The 15,069-nt window shown below is 46.0% G+C and overlaps 1 protein-coding gene across 1 annotated transcript in view; it reads right to left on the bottom strand.

Annotated features, from left to right (window-relative positions):
- The window catches only part of TRIM66 (tripartite motif containing 66), a 39,215-nt gene that overhangs the window by 21,710 nt on the left and 2,436 nt on the right, over positions 1–15,069 (bottom strand). The window contains exons 2-9 of the mRNA XM_006763486.2: positions 11,026–11,129; positions 10,091–10,238; positions 9,141–9,273; positions 8,700–8,816; positions 7,266–7,380; positions 6,548–6,694; positions 4,007–4,124; positions 960–1,864 (exon numbers count right to left, since the gene is read on the bottom strand). Coding sequence (XP_006763549.1) covers positions 960–1,864; positions 4,007–4,124; positions 6,548–6,694; positions 7,266–7,380; positions 8,700–8,816; positions 9,141–9,273; positions 10,091–10,238; positions 11,026–11,034 — 1,692 coding nt within the window. The 5' untranslated portion in view covers positions 11,035–11,129. The remainder of the gene's footprint in view (positions 1–959; positions 1,865–4,006; positions 4,125–6,547; positions 6,695–7,265; positions 7,381–8,699; positions 8,817–9,140; positions 9,274–10,090; positions 10,239–11,025; positions 11,130–15,069) is intronic.

Genomic DNA, 15,069 nt, shown 5'->3' with positions numbered 1-15,069 from the left:
GGGAGAAGAAGAAGAAGAAGAAAAAAAAGCAAGAGTTAAGAATGAAGATGTAGAAGGCAGCAAAGATCCCAGAGGTCAAAGTGCACCTCTTCGATTGGCTTTTAGCTGAGAGAAGCATTCATCATCCCCAGGGAGAAAACAAGGCCTCTTCTGTGTTATTCCAGAGTCCGCAGACCTGGATCCAAGACTTGGTTCTACCACTATGGTTCAGGATCTCAAGGCTAATTCCTCACCCTCTTTGACCTCCACTTCTGTACCTATGAAATACAGATGGTAATGCCTCCCTGACAGCATTGTTGATAGGATAAATGATACACTGTCTATAAAACATACCTAGCGTAGTAGGCTTGAAATAAATTTTAAGCCTATAGCTATGCAGTGGTATAAAGATGTAAAGATGCTGCCCCGGTGCTATATACAGATCTTGTAACATAGAAACCGACACCTGAAGCCTGTATGTTCATGTTGACCAATGTCACCCCAATTTAATAAGTAAAAGAAAAAAAAAAGATGCTGCTCACTAGCATCTAATGCATACCCTCCGTTGCTCTTTAAGTTCTCCCCTTACCCTGTCTGAGATTCATAAGTTCCCAGCAAGGAAAGGGAGGAGGTTACAAAGGTTTAAGAGATAGCTTCTCTCTGCCATTGCACTGGTGGAAATCCAGCGCAGATCAGAAAAGTCATAAACATGGTTCCAGGTGTCACAGAAGAGGACAGGGCTGAGTTAGGCCACTCTGGAGTGTTGAGCCCCAGTCTATGTTGGGACTAGATGCTATGTTCTCTGGAGGTTCCTGAGATGGGAGGTGGAACCCAGGGCAGTCTTGAAATGTGAAGGTTGTGCTCAAGGCCACCCTAAGGTGAAGAGACTGTGTTCCTGTGCCACCCTGTGGTTGGGAGGCTGTGTTCCTGAGTGACCCCAGGATGGGAAGAATATGTACCCAAGCCACTCTGAGGCTCACCTGCACGGTGTCCTCCTGGGTCTGGGACTGGATGGGGGCTGGCTGCCTCACGATGTAGTTGATCTGCCCCACAATGGTTTGCTGAAGATGCTGAGGTGATTTGGTCTGACTCAGCTGCAGGCTGGGCTGTTGAGCCTGAAGGAGAAGCTCCAGGTCCTTCTGCATTTCCTCCAGCTCGAATTTGTGGTGCATTATGTCTACGTTCTGGGAACAGGCAGGCCCAGGAGGGTTCTCATGCTGACTAGAAGCCAGGTGCTGGGATGGAGGTAGAAGTGGGGGTGGCTGCTGCTGGGGTGGGGGTGGCAGAGGTAGCGGAGGTGGCAGCTGCTGCTGTGGCTGCTGCTGAAAGTGGCTGAGCTTCAGCTTCTGGTGGTGACCAAACTGGACTTGGATCGAGGGTGTCTGTAAGGTGGGCTGGGCATGGGCTCCAGGCTGAACATCCTGCGGGGGGACAATGCACACCGGCTGGGAGGTCAGCTGGTGCCCCAGCCGCTGGGATGTGCTCTCCGGCTCCACGGAGGGCTGGGTTTCCAGCCACGGCTGCAGCAGCTTTGGTGGGTGAGGGTTGCAGGGCAGCTCTTTCTCTCTGGGTAGCAGGGTGGAGCACTGCAGTGACCCCAGCTGCTGGGGCACCACCTCAGAGGGCTGCCGAAAGCTGTGAGCTTGGTGTATGCTGGGTGGGGGGACCTGGCCTTTAAGGGCGGGTGAGACGGGGGAGCAGTGGGAACAGCACACAGACGAGGAACACAGTGCTGGAGAGTGGAACTTGTGTGAGGGGTGGCTAAGAGCCTCTTGCTGAGCTACTGGAGACTGGTGGCTTTGATAAAAGGATGATGGCCCCTGTAAACTTCCATACGCATGGGTATCTGTCCGAGACAGTTGTCCACCTTCTGTGGTTATGCAGCCTGGAAATTCAGAATAAAGACAGTTTCCAAAGGTAACCTGCGATTGTTCCCTACTTGCTACCTCCTGCTCCTGGGACCAACAGACATCATTCAACAAACCTATACCAGGCAGAAATTAAGAAATTCAACCCCTGATCTCTAAGACTCAGTCTGAAATGAGACCAGTAATTGAATCTGTATGGACCAGTTTTGGGGGCCTGGGACATTTGAGAAATTATCACTGCTTTTACCAGATGCTCATTCCTGACTCTGTATCCTACTAGAGAAACAATAGGCTCCCTCAAAGAGAACCCATTCTTTCTTTTCTTTTCTTTTTTACTGTTCAAAGTATTACAAATAGTAGTATATATGTCTCATTTTTCTCCCTTTTCCCCCATTGACCTCCCCCCAGCCTCCCTCAACCCTCAGCACAAACCCTCACCCCCCTAGTGTCTGTGTCCATTGATTATGCTTGGAAAACTGTGGTACATCTTCACAATGGAATACTATGCTGCTGTAAAAAAAGGAATTTGACCCTATTCTTTTTTTTAACAAAATAGCCCGACAGAGACTGAGACAAAAAAAAAATTTAACAATGGAGATAGGGAGGGAATGTGCTGGGAAGTAGCAAAGAAGAGAGAGCCATCCCCCGAACAATGAGCAAGTCTGCAGATAAAGACCTGGGGAACCGTGTGTGGAGCAAATAAGGTGCAAGAGAGTGGGGAAACTCCAATGCAGCTCAGTGCCAGGGACCAGCACTGTCCTCTGAGGTCCCTGGCCTGGCACATGAGTAGATGGTATCTATTGCTAGCTCAGTCCAATGGCTCCTTTGGCTCGGTTGTTTGTTTGTTTTAATATATTTTTATTGATTTCAGAGAGGAAGGGAGAGGGAGAGAGAGAAACATCAATGATGAGAGAGAATCATTGATTGGCTGCCTTCTGCACGCCTCCCAGTGGGGATAGAGCCCACAAGCCAGGCATGTGCCCTGACCAGGAGGAATCAAACCTTCACTTCCTGGTTCATAGGTTGACACTCAACTACTGAGCCATGCCAGCTGGGCTTAGCTCAGTTTTGATGAGACTTATTTAGGGGAATACTGAGCAACTTGAGGGCAAGAGGTGTTTTATTCAACTTTGGTCTCTTAGTGCCCCAAATAAGACCTGACCCAGAGCAAGGGTCCACCAAAGGTCTGTTGAGTTAAACCCAAGAGGAGATGGCAGCAAAATAAAATCCTAAATATCATTCATCATTCTGTCAAGTTCAAAAAAACTTTCAAGGAAATTAATAGCCCAGATGAAGGCAACATTTGGCTATTAGTTTAATAAACCTACCATTAGATTGTCAACACAGACACGACCACTTGTGGTCTATATTCTGCCTAAAGACTGAATGTCAGCAAATTATTGCAGCAGAAAAAAAAAAGCACAATATCATGAATTATCTGCTTACATCTCAACTCCAAAGAGAGTGCACAACATTCACTTTCTCTCGCTCTCTCCTCTTCCCTCCCTCTCTCTCCTCTGCGCGTACGCTTTCTCTCTCCTCTCTCTCCCTCTCTCTCTCTCTCTCTCTCTCTCTCTCTCCTTTTTCTTTTCTCCCTCTCCTCTCTCTGCTCTCTATCTCCTCTCTCATTTCTCTCTCCTCTCTCTCTCTCTCTTTCTCTCTCTCTCTCTCTCTCTCTCTCTCTCTCTCTCTCTCTCTCTCTCTTTCTCTGTCTCCCTCCCTCCCTCCCTTCCCCTCCCTCCCTCTCTGTTGCTGATATACCCGTTTGTGCCCACACTGGTGTACACCCTTGTATAACCACAGACACACAGGTTCACCTGTACTGCCAGACATTCTGTAGAGCAGGGCTACTGTCTTGTTTCCTCTCTGCAATAAAACCAAGGTAACATGGACATTCATACAGAATGGGAAGCTCAGATTTCAAATGGTCCTGTCCCAAAAGTCCTATAAAGCCACTGGTATTTAAGCTGTCCACTCACTCATACCTTAGTTCCACTCCCAAGAAAGGTTTGCTGAATGACTCCATGACCTCTGGCAGTCTGAGGGAGTGCTTTCTCTTGGGCATAAAAGCTGACCTACCCAGTAAGCTCAGCTAAGCAGACACTTTATATTCATTCTTAGCAAGTATGTAAAAGCCCACAGGGTAGGCCCTGGCTCACCAAGGGAAGCCAGCTGCTTGGTCCAGAAGTTAGGCTCCCAGGTGAATCTGATACTCCAAGGGGAGCCAGGATCTGTGTTACAATTTGTCTCCAGCAATCGCTGCATCTGAAACACAATCTGACAACAGCACCAAAGTCATTTCTTTGGGCATCTTGCTCCAGAATGAAAATTCCCTCTCCCTCACTCTTTGAACAGGTTGAAGGGCTCAAAGCCATGGTTCTTTAGACTCAGTTCTTCTGCCATATGCTCGTTTCCTTGAACCTTAGTGTCTCCATTTTCTTATCCTGCCTCCTTACCACCTCTACCCACCTGGAACTCCCTCCCATTCCCCACTGATCCCCTTCCTCTTATTGAGGCTTCTGAAATCCTTATATTCTTATTTCTTCCAAGCCTCAAATAATTTATAATTCTTCTCAGGATATCAGTTGTTGGCAGACCTCTCAAGAGTGCTCCATTCATTCTATCATATCTCAATTTATAAGCCTATGGGGGCAGATATTCTCTCAGCTCCCTTAATGCTGTCCTTCCACCCACAGGTAAAAGTCCCTTCCATCCTAATCAACTGACCTCTTCCTCCCTCATCACTTTCATCTATTTCCTATCACTAGCCCTCCCATTTATCTAAGGCTCTGGCAAATGACCAACTTATCCTGCCATCATCTAGTTAACTAATGCCCCAATCACCATCTTGGCCTCTTACTTCTTTGATCTCTTTTAAATGTCATTCAACTTCACTTCTCTTTTCAGTTCAGTCATCCTTTTCATCATCTACAACCATTTTACCTATGAGACCATAAACTCCAATAACCTATTACCTGATCATAACTAGTTCTTACTCTTTCAGAGTAGGCTCTTCAACCTCGTTGAGCTCCGTAAGCCTGCCCCATCAAGCCATAAGACCATCTCAGCTTTTCATCATTTTCATTAACAATGTCACTTGTGCCCCAGTTCCTCCCCACCACCAATGCCTAACCTTAGGACAATACAGCCATTCCAAAGCCATGTTATCTGGGGTTGGGTCAGTGATTATGAACCTCAGTCCTTTTTCTTGTCACTTCCTTTCTTGTCTGGCTTCTTCATCCACTGCCACAGTGACTATTTAAAATCTTTACACCTACCCAAGGCCTAGCCCTCTTATTATCACTTTCAACTTCACAGAGGACAAAAGAGACCATAAAGGGCCAACTCTCTCAAACTTGTATCCCCCCTACCTCCAAACTTAACTACATGAAAGCTGATGCCTGCCTGTCCTCCATCTCACAGGAAAGGAATGCCTCTATGTTTAAGGTGAACCAATTCACTCTAGGCCCCACTTCTTTCTGCCTTCTCAGTATGCTCACTCTACCACACAACTATTTTCAACTTCTCCCAGATAAATTCATGCAAACATTTTCCGCATTAAAAAAAAAAAAGTCAAGTCGCCTTGTCGAGCTGTCTTCTGGATTCCCTTCTTTTCACTTCTGTCTCTCCACCTTCCATCCTCAGTCCCCTTGTTCTAGCTTTTAATTCTAGACTTTGCTAGAATTTCTTTCAAAAGATCACCAGGGACTTCCCAGATCTCAAGGTGTCTCTTCACTACTCATCCTGTTTCACCTCAGTAGCAATGATAACATTGACTACTTGAAACTCAGTTAATTTCTGTGCACCACACTCTCCTATTTCTCCTCAGACCTTTGCTTTTCACTTTCTTTCAGTTGTCCCTTTCCTCTCTTCTCTGCTGAAATTCATGGCATTTCCCTGGGTTCCAGATTTGTTCTTTTCTTCTTCCATCACACACTCTTCCAATGCGGTATTAGAGATATTCCAGTGACTCCCACATCTCTATCTCAAACCCTGACTTTTCTTTTGACTTCCAAATCCATCTATAAATACAGATTTTGGATTATCTCCATTTAGATGCCCTACAGCAGGGGTCCTCAAACTTTTTAAAGAGGGGGCCAGTTCACTGTCCCTCAGACCATTGGAGGGCCAGACTTTAGTTTAAAAAAAAACTATGAACAAATTCCTATGCACACTGCACATATCTTATTTTGAAGTAAAAAAACAAAACGGGAACAAATACAGTATTTGTATTTGCAGGTGGCCCGCGGGCCGTAGTTTGAGGACCCCTGCCCTACAGGCATCTCAGATTTAAACTCCTCTGCTGGATGTTCATTTCCTTGAACCTTAGTATCTTTATATCCTTCTTCTGCCTCCTCATCCAAATATAAACCCCGCCAACTTCTCTCAAAATCATTGCTCCTGGGCATCATCTCCTCCCAAGCTCAACACTTCGACATCAGCCTCCACTTCTTTCCTCTTAGGCCCCAGTTAAACCCCAGTAATTTTGTAGGGGATGATCAGCACACCACTAGTGCTCAAGATAATTTCTAAATCTGTGACCTAAGGCAAATAACTACAGAATTTCCCAGCTGAGTTGCCTAGAGGAAGGCAGGATGGTTTCAGCACCTGGGTTCTTTGCACTATGGGGTTTGGTAAAAATAATGGCATGCACTTACTAACTTAAAAGCAGTGATTGAGGAGTTAAGAGTTCTTCTTACCAGCTCTTTGCTGAAAAGGAAAGGGATACTGGTTTTGCTGCAAACAGCCCAATTGATGAAATTCTGCACATGCTCGAACTGACGGTTGAGCACCATGATGCTCTGTAACTGCTGCTCCAGCTTCCGCTTTCTCTCATTAGTAATGCCCTGGGTACAGAGAGAGAAGACAGAGTTCCTGATCCTATTCTTGGACTGTAGTCTACCCGCTTGGAAATCTGGTGGCCTGTGTGTATCAGTGTAAACACTGATGGAATCAGATGAGACTGCACCCGAGAGGAGGACAGCAGGACAGAGCACTACCATGGGCTGCTGAGGGGTGGAGGAAGGGAGGGAGAAAGAGTGGGCAGATTTTATAGTGCAAATATGGAATAGGTGATAAATGAATGAGAAAAAGAATGAATGTCTACATCTCTTGGGAATAACTTGATGAAGAAGGAGGGCTGTTTTATGACTTTCTTCCAAGGCTATAATGTTGCACAACCCAGGAAGGCAGTTGCCTTAGAGGCATAGTGCTGATGAGAGTTTGAACTAACTTTCCAGCCTTTAATGAACCACCCTCCCCAAATTAGAATGAACATTTTAAGTTACAGGGAGCAAGAAAGAGCACATATATTCCAGCCCAAGAAGCTCTGCGCCATGGGCCCAGTTTGATATGTGACTGGTTTCTGATCTAGGGAGAACACAGAACCCACCCGCTGGCCCATCTGTCCACATATACCTCCAACTCCTCTATGAGCACGTTGGCCTGTTTGTTCAGCTCATTCATTAGAACCATCTTGGCCATTTTGATCTGGTTTTCCACCTTCCTGTGCTGATGCTTCACCTCAAAAATCCTATAAACAAGATGGAACATAGCATAGTGAGCCCTATGAGGGCTTAGAGACAGCAAACATAAGAGCCAACAACTTGGAGACTGCCCATTGAGATAAGACCCATCAGGCACCAAAAATACAGAAACAAGAACTTTCCTCACCAACCCACCCTTTGGACAACTCAGACCAACTGAGTTAAGTGGGCCAGTGGCCCAGAGATCAACCTGGTTTTCTTGAGGTAAACCTGCAGGCCACCCAGGTCAACCCAGCAGTTCAACAGTTCACACAGACTAGAGGCAGGATAGAGTAAGTATGAGTATGACTTCATGTGATCTATTGTCTAAAGAGGAGAATGCTCCACTAAACAGTGCCATGCAGTAAAAAGAGTATGGACAGAAACAAAAAGTAGACTAGTGACATGGGGGGGAGTTAATGGGCGGAAAAGGACACATTTGTAATACCTTAACTAATAAAGAATTTTTTTTAAAAAGTAGACTAGTGGTTGCCAAGAACTGGGGATGTTGGAGGAATAGAGAATGACTGCTAATGAGTACGGGGTTTCTTTTTGGGGTGATTAAATGTTCTAAAAGTAGATAATAATAATGGTTGCACAACTCTATGAATATACTATAAGCCACTGAAGTGTACATTTTAAAAGGGAAATATTATGGTATGCAAATTAAATCTCGGTAAAGCTGTTAAAAAGAAGGAAAAAAAAGAACATGGGCTTTGAAGTCACACAGAACAGCTTCCAAACTCAGCTTGATCACTGACTGTGTATTCAAACCAATCACCTAACTTCTCCGAACTTCAGTCTCCTCATCAGTAAAATGGAGTTAACCCAACTCAAAGAATTATAAAAATTGAAAATAATGTATGTATGATGCCCGATCCAATGCCAGCCACATGATGAACTCTTAATACCTAGTAATTCCTCTTCCTCGTAAAATACTAACGATTTCATGTCATGTGTAGATTTCTACAGAAAACATTTGGAAATGGGTGATGAAGGGCAGATTGCCACCTACTAGCTGTACCCTAGGATAAACAGGACTCTTGTCCCAGTTATCTACTCTGTGCCCTTGTTCTCAAGCACCAACCTCTTATTACTTCATGGCTACTTTCAAAAGGCATGTGCTTTGGCCCAGACTCACTCTGGTCATCTTGACCTAGTTTGGTCCCATTCACTAAGTGATGACCTGGAGCCCTTTCACTGGCCCTGAGACCTCTAAGGCCAAGACATACGCCTCTGGGACATATGCTCACATCCGCCTAAAGCATATCCAGGGTGTGAGGGAACAGAGCACTTTCCGAGTTGACAAAGGGCTAGCCTGTGCTACCTGTCCTCAATTTGCTTTGCAGATGTCTGCAGGCTGGATTTCTTATGAGCCACCTGGGTAGTCACACTTTCCAGAAGCATCCTCTGATTTTGCAGAACTTCTTCAAGATGTCTGCACCTACAGGAGGAGGCAGAGAAAAAGCTGAGGAAAGCGGAGTTTTATTCTGAACATGCCAGCCAAGCAAGAATCCCCACAGTGCGTGTCTCAGCTAGGCCGATGGAGGCTGGAATTGCATCTAGGAAAAGTCAAAGATACTGCAGGCTCTTGGCTTTTTAGCCCTCTGCGAAGAATCCCCACAAAAGGAGCAGAGAAAACTTCATCCCAGGGGCTGAAGGTTGGCTTAGGCAGGCAAAGAATTTTGATGCACCAGGAGCCCAACACTCTCTAAGTAAGAAGTACAGAGCCCTCCCAATCCCCCTTTGAGCAGCCAGCCAACTCTACCTGTGTTCTTTGTGTTCCACCATGAGGCATCTATGGCACGTGAGCACATCACAGGTCTCGCAGAATAGCTTAAGCACTTCCTGTGTGTGTAGAGGACAGTACAAGGCGAAGTCCCCAGAACTACCATTCACTCCTGCCAGACAAGATGGAGAAAGTGGGCTTCTCTTGTTCAAGAAGACCTCTCAGTTAAGCCCCACCGAGCAGGCTTTGGCCCTCAATGGGACCCTCCATGGACACAGGGTAGACACAGAGCTTCAAGGATAGGTGGTGCAAACAGAAGAGGCCTCTTGTTGGGCCACTGAGGTTCCAGGAGCACAAGGAATGCTGGCTTAGCCCAGCTGGCCAAAAATTGCACAACTGGCCAAAAATAACACACTATCAAGCCCCAGGCATCCCACTACCTGCCAGAGGCTAAGGAAAGTATTTGTTACTACTCCAGCACATGGATCGCCTGCAGGATAATGACTCCTCTAAAATTCAACTTAAAACTCTTCATTAAACCAGGATTCAGTGTGATGGGGCTGAAACCAGCTAAACAGCCTCACCAGGGTCAAAGCCAGATCACATGGATCATTAAATCTGATTCCTGTGGCCCTAGCCGATTTGGCTCAGTGGCTAGAGCATTGGCCTATGGACTGAAGAGTCCCACATTCGATTCCAGTCAAGGGCACATGTCCGGATTGCGGGCTCGATTCCCAGTTGGGAAGACATCTCACCCACACTCACCCACTCCCACTCCGACCAGGGTGAGCCTAGAGCGACTTACACTGTGACTGTGATTCTGGAGGAGACCACCCCTACCGCCGCCACCATCACCACCACCACCACCATCACCACCACCACCACCACCACCAGCGGGGAAACAATGTCAGAGAGCTATTCTCCCAGGATTTTAAGGTTCAGCACCGCTTAAGGGCATGTGAGCTGGTGGGGCAAGCCAGCAGTGATACCTGGAGATCCCTTCTGGGCCGGGGGGAAAAGTGGACCCCCAGGGGCAGGGCCATGCTGGTGCTCTTCTGTGCAGGAGCTGCAGAGCCAGCGGTTGCAGTAGGTACAGAGAATGTGTGCCGCCCTCTTCTCCTTGCACTCGGAGCAGTTCTGGAAGCAGAAAGTTCTGGAGTTATTTGGGCCTGCCTCTCTGAACAGTAAAGGCTCTAACAGCTTTTTCCTCACACTGACATCTGAAACACCCATAGCAGGGAGAAGAAGAGAAGAAATACTACAAGTTTTACTAATTAAACTATGAACTAATTAAGGGTAGAGACCATGGGTCTCTGTCTGCCTAGCACCCAGCACAGGGCCTACCACATGCAAGATAGTCAATAAAAATTAGACACAGGAGCAAGTAAGTAAATTGACAAATGAATAAAATGTAGTGTCAGGGATACCCTAGTGGAGAAAAGAACAAAAGGAGAAGCAGTCAGTAAGTAATGTGAACTTTCAAAAACTCAGGTTACAGGTATCAGTTGTTAAATACAAGAAAGGCAGATGAACCCATTTAACCCAGTCTGCTGCATGAGTTTCAACTCAGGGGTAGAAAAGTGAAAATAAAAGCTCAATACAAATATTTTTCAGTAAGAATGAAGAAAAAAAACTCCCATTTTGCTTACCCCAACTCAACATTTTCATTTTTTTCTGGATAGATGCACAGAAGGAAAGGAGGAAGAGAGGGAAGGAGGGAGGGAGGGACGGAGGGAAGGAGGGAGGGAGGGAGGGAAGGAGGAAAGGAAGGAAGGAAGGAAGGAAGGAAGGAAGGAAGGAAGGAAGGAAGGGGCAAATTGATAGCAGGGTAAGAAGTTGGATGGAGTGATAAGTAGACAGACTTATGGAAAGGGGTCCCATAGATTTCTGAAAAGGATCAGCTGCTTCTTTGGTCCTGACTTACCCTGGCCATCTTGAATTGCCCAGCAGAGAAGCACTGCAGAAAAAAATGTTCAGTTACATCCCTGGTAGGATACACTCGCTTACACCCAGGACAGGAGATGAGCTCTGGGAGAGGGGAAAAAGATAGCAGAGTCAGGGCAACATGGCAGATTATAAGGCCTTGACATGAGGCTTTCTAATATATAACAACCAAGGTATGTGCCAATACCACTTGTGCCAAAATTAACTATGTCTGACACCATAGCCTGCACTTTCCACCTAGGTACTCTGAACATGACCATCCCTTTAGGTGCCTGCCCTACACACCTCTTTACAGCCCTATGTTTGCTGGTCCTACCTTCCTTCCCCCTCCCACAAGCCATTCTACTACAGTTCCAACCCTACTCTGGTTGATAATTGGGTGCCTTCCGCTGCTCCCACTCCTCTTTCCACAGTCCGAGGAGCCCAGCAAATCTCCAGGGAACCAGTTTAGACTAAGGCACAACTCCAGCCATTAAGGTTACCGGCTAGCAGAATTACTTTAAAGATCTCAAAGCAGGGGCTTCCAAAAGGCCCTAACCAGAGAAAGGCAAGGCCTGCCTGCCTGCTCATCAAGGAGGTACTTTTCTCTTGTTACAGCCAAGACCAAGCAGTCTGCCCTTGGGGCTTAGAGTGCTTCTGTAGTGCCTTCTCCAGCTAGTGATGTTGGGTGCATCACATGTATGTGTGGTTCACCTGTGAACATGCACATCTTGTCCTAACCCCCTCTTCTCAGAGAAATGGAACCATCTTCAACACATTCCTCAGCATAACGGGCTCCTGAACTATATAAGCGGAATCAGACTGCCCCTCTCCCCCACCGCCAGAGACTATGGTGCTCTTCAGGCCCACCCCCAGACCAATCAGCTCACCAGGTGCCAGGAAATGAGCCTCCTGAGCAGGACTGGGTGCCTGTGTCCAAGGATGAAAATGACATGGGAAGGGACTGCCTGTGGCAGTGAGTGCTGCTATACCACCACAGTCTAGATTTTCAGTAAGACGAATGTAAGCCCAAACACCAGGTATACCACCCAATGACCTTGGTTGGCAACTCATTTAAACTCACTTAACTCCTCTGTGCCCCAGTTTCTTCATATGTAAAATAGAAAGGGAAAACAAGAGCTGCTATGGGAATTAAATTAGGTAATACTTGAGAAAGCACATGACCATCCATGAATGTTGACTTTGCATTCAAAAGATTTCTCATATCCCTTTCATGGCAATGACCTCAATTAGCAACTCTCCCAGATGATGAAAATCAAACAGTCTGAGAGGTAGATTTAAAAATGTCCACAAATTCTTCCCCTCTGTGTGCCCATGCCCTTCAAATAAGCCACTTCAAAACTTCATGGTTAAAACAACTAAACCATTAAGGTTGAGTCTGTTCTCCAGCCTTTGAAGCTAGGCTGACCTCATGATTTGCTTTGACCAACAGAACATAGCAAAAGTGACAATGAACAAGTTCCAAGCCTAAACCTCAGGTGCCTTTGTATGGTTCTGCTCTTGCTCTCAGGAACTCTAAGACTCTCGCATGAAGCTCAGGTAGATTGCTGGAAGATCAGAGGCCGTGTGGAGAGAGGTCTCAGTTGCGTCAGGTGTCCCACCTGAGCCATCATAAGCCAGTTAGCTCCAACTGACACCCAGCTGAACCCAGACACAGGAATGAGCACAGCTGAGATAAGCCAAGCCCAGCTCAACCCAGCCAAGAATTCCAGCCCAAATGCCAACCTGTATAATCATAAATTAAAATTTAGTGATTTTAACCATGAAGGATTCCACAAAATCATGAAAAATAATAGTTTAATACTCTTCCTCCACCCCTGCTAGCCCCCCTCCCTCAAATGTTTAAAAGCCCCCCATCCTTCACAGAGCCATGAACAGAACTGAGTCTGGAATCTCCTAGTCTCTTGCACATCAAGAACAGTGGTCAGAGTTGGAGAAGGATGCTCTCCACAGGTGGTCTCATCCAGGGGAATCAGGTGACCATTCCTCCCTTCTAATCTCTGGGGAGACCCTACTCATCTATCCCTAGATCAGAAATGCTGCTCTAATCGTTGAAAATTTCCACAAAGCTTCCAACTCCATGGTACCAGAGGCCCACACATTAGTCATACTAACACAGCCTCATTAGCATCATAAAAAAGAGAAATAACTGAATAGATCAGAGAAGCCCTTATTACATATCCTCTGCCTCCCTTGGCCTTAAAGGCCCAAATCCTCGACTTGGTTCTTAGGCCCTTTCCAAGTTGGCCTCTCTCTCGTGACATCTCTAGCTTCACCTGCCACACACCCTATGTCCTTGCCATGCCCCAGTATCTCTGCCATCTCCCGAATACACCAAACCTTTGCATAACTGTTTATAAAAGTGCTGTTCCCTCTCCCTAAAATACTTTTTCTTGCTCCCCTTCTTTTCAGATAAACTCCTATTCATCCTTTCAAACCTGTTCCAAATGTTCTACCTTTGAGAAACAGGGTTGATTTCCCTCGGGATAAGTTAATTATTCCCTCCTCTGAGTCCCCACAGCACCCTGAACGTTCTTCTAGTATAACACATATCACGTAGCATTCTATCTGTTCACATGTCTGCATTAAAAAATAATCCACAATTGGTACTAAAAAAAAAGATTGCATGCTTTTTAGCAAATTGGGACAATTAAGTTTCTATTGCGTTTGAGGATTCCACGTGTAGTCCTTGCACTCACAGCCACTGAAAGTAGTAAGAAGCCATCTGCAAGTTTTCAGGGTGATAGAAAAAAAGCCAGTCCGGAGGACAAAGGAATCAGGTCTGATCCAGGGCAGAGCTGTGGTGCTTGGGAAAGGCTGTGAATTGGGAAATGTGGGTTCCAGGCCCAGGGCTGGCACTATCTGTGTAACCTTACATAAGTGACCCCCTTTCTCTGAACTGTACTTTCTACACCCTTAAAACGAGGGGAATGGGAATATCAGGGAAACATGGATTATCCAACCCTCTTCCTCTGCCTACTGCAGCCAGTCTTCAGAAATATTCCCCTGGGCAAGATGGGAAGACACAGAGAGCCAAACAGCGACCTGGCTATCAAGTCAGCAACGCAGGAGACAAGCTGTGGGCTCAGCCCATCTAAAGAGGGGCTGCTGCAGCAGACTGCACGGATGGAAGACTGTGGGTCCAGCATGAACTCGGAGACACATGTTATCTGTCACAACACTTTGTCCAGAAATTCTTATCTTCCCTCAGAAGGTCCTAACCCCATCAAGCTGTGTCAACCTTGAGCTTTTTTTTTTTTAAGAGAATTCCCCATTTTTCAATGGAGATACAAAAACAAAATTTGTTAAGACAATTGGAATACATGAACTCTTAATTATCTAAAATTATCAAACATCTATAATATTTAACATTAATCTGGTTATTAATACATATGTAAGTCACATGTTACATAAAACATTATTTAGATATATTGTTTTTTTTCTATTTGAATTATCAAGCAACAGCCTTGACTGTCTATGTTGTACATGGGAACATCAATTCTGAGAAATGGTCCAAAGGTCACGCAACCATCCCGGGAGGAGGTGGGGAGTCTGCTTCCAGAGTAAAGAAGGCATTGGCCCCAGAGGTCCTCCTGGGGACCTAGCAGCCTGGTAGAATGGCTCTGAAACCCAATGATGTTCAGTGACACTGTTGTAAGAGTAAGCACTTCTGGTCCCTAGGATGTGTGGGACAAATTATTCTTTACCACTACTCCCCGTACCAGGCACTTTACATGTTTATCTCATTTAATCATCAATCCACATCTAATACGTAGCCATTGTCCCCATTTCATAGTTGGAGAGACTGAGGCTCCAAGAAATTTTCACCCATCAAAGATCACGCAAAGCAAGGGCAGAACTACCATTGAAACCCAAGTCTATCTCTCTCTAAAACCCAGCCCTTTTCACTATGCTAGGCTCCTCTCTGATTCAAGTGTGAATAAAACAAAGGTAGCCCTAGCTGGTTTTGCTCAGTGGATAGAGCATCAGCCTGAGGACTGGAGGGTCCCGGGTTCAATTCTAG

This window comes from Myotis davidii, unplaced genomic scaffold, assembly GCF_000327345.1.
Source record: "Myotis davidii unplaced genomic scaffold, ASM32734v1 scaffold118, whole genome shotgun sequence".
Classification (NCBI taxonomy): domain Eukaryota; kingdom Metazoa; phylum Chordata; class Mammalia; order Chiroptera; family Vespertilionidae; genus Myotis; species Myotis davidii.
The sequence above is the reverse complement of the archived record's forward strand: the minus strand, read 5'-3'. Positions and strand labels throughout refer to the sequence as shown.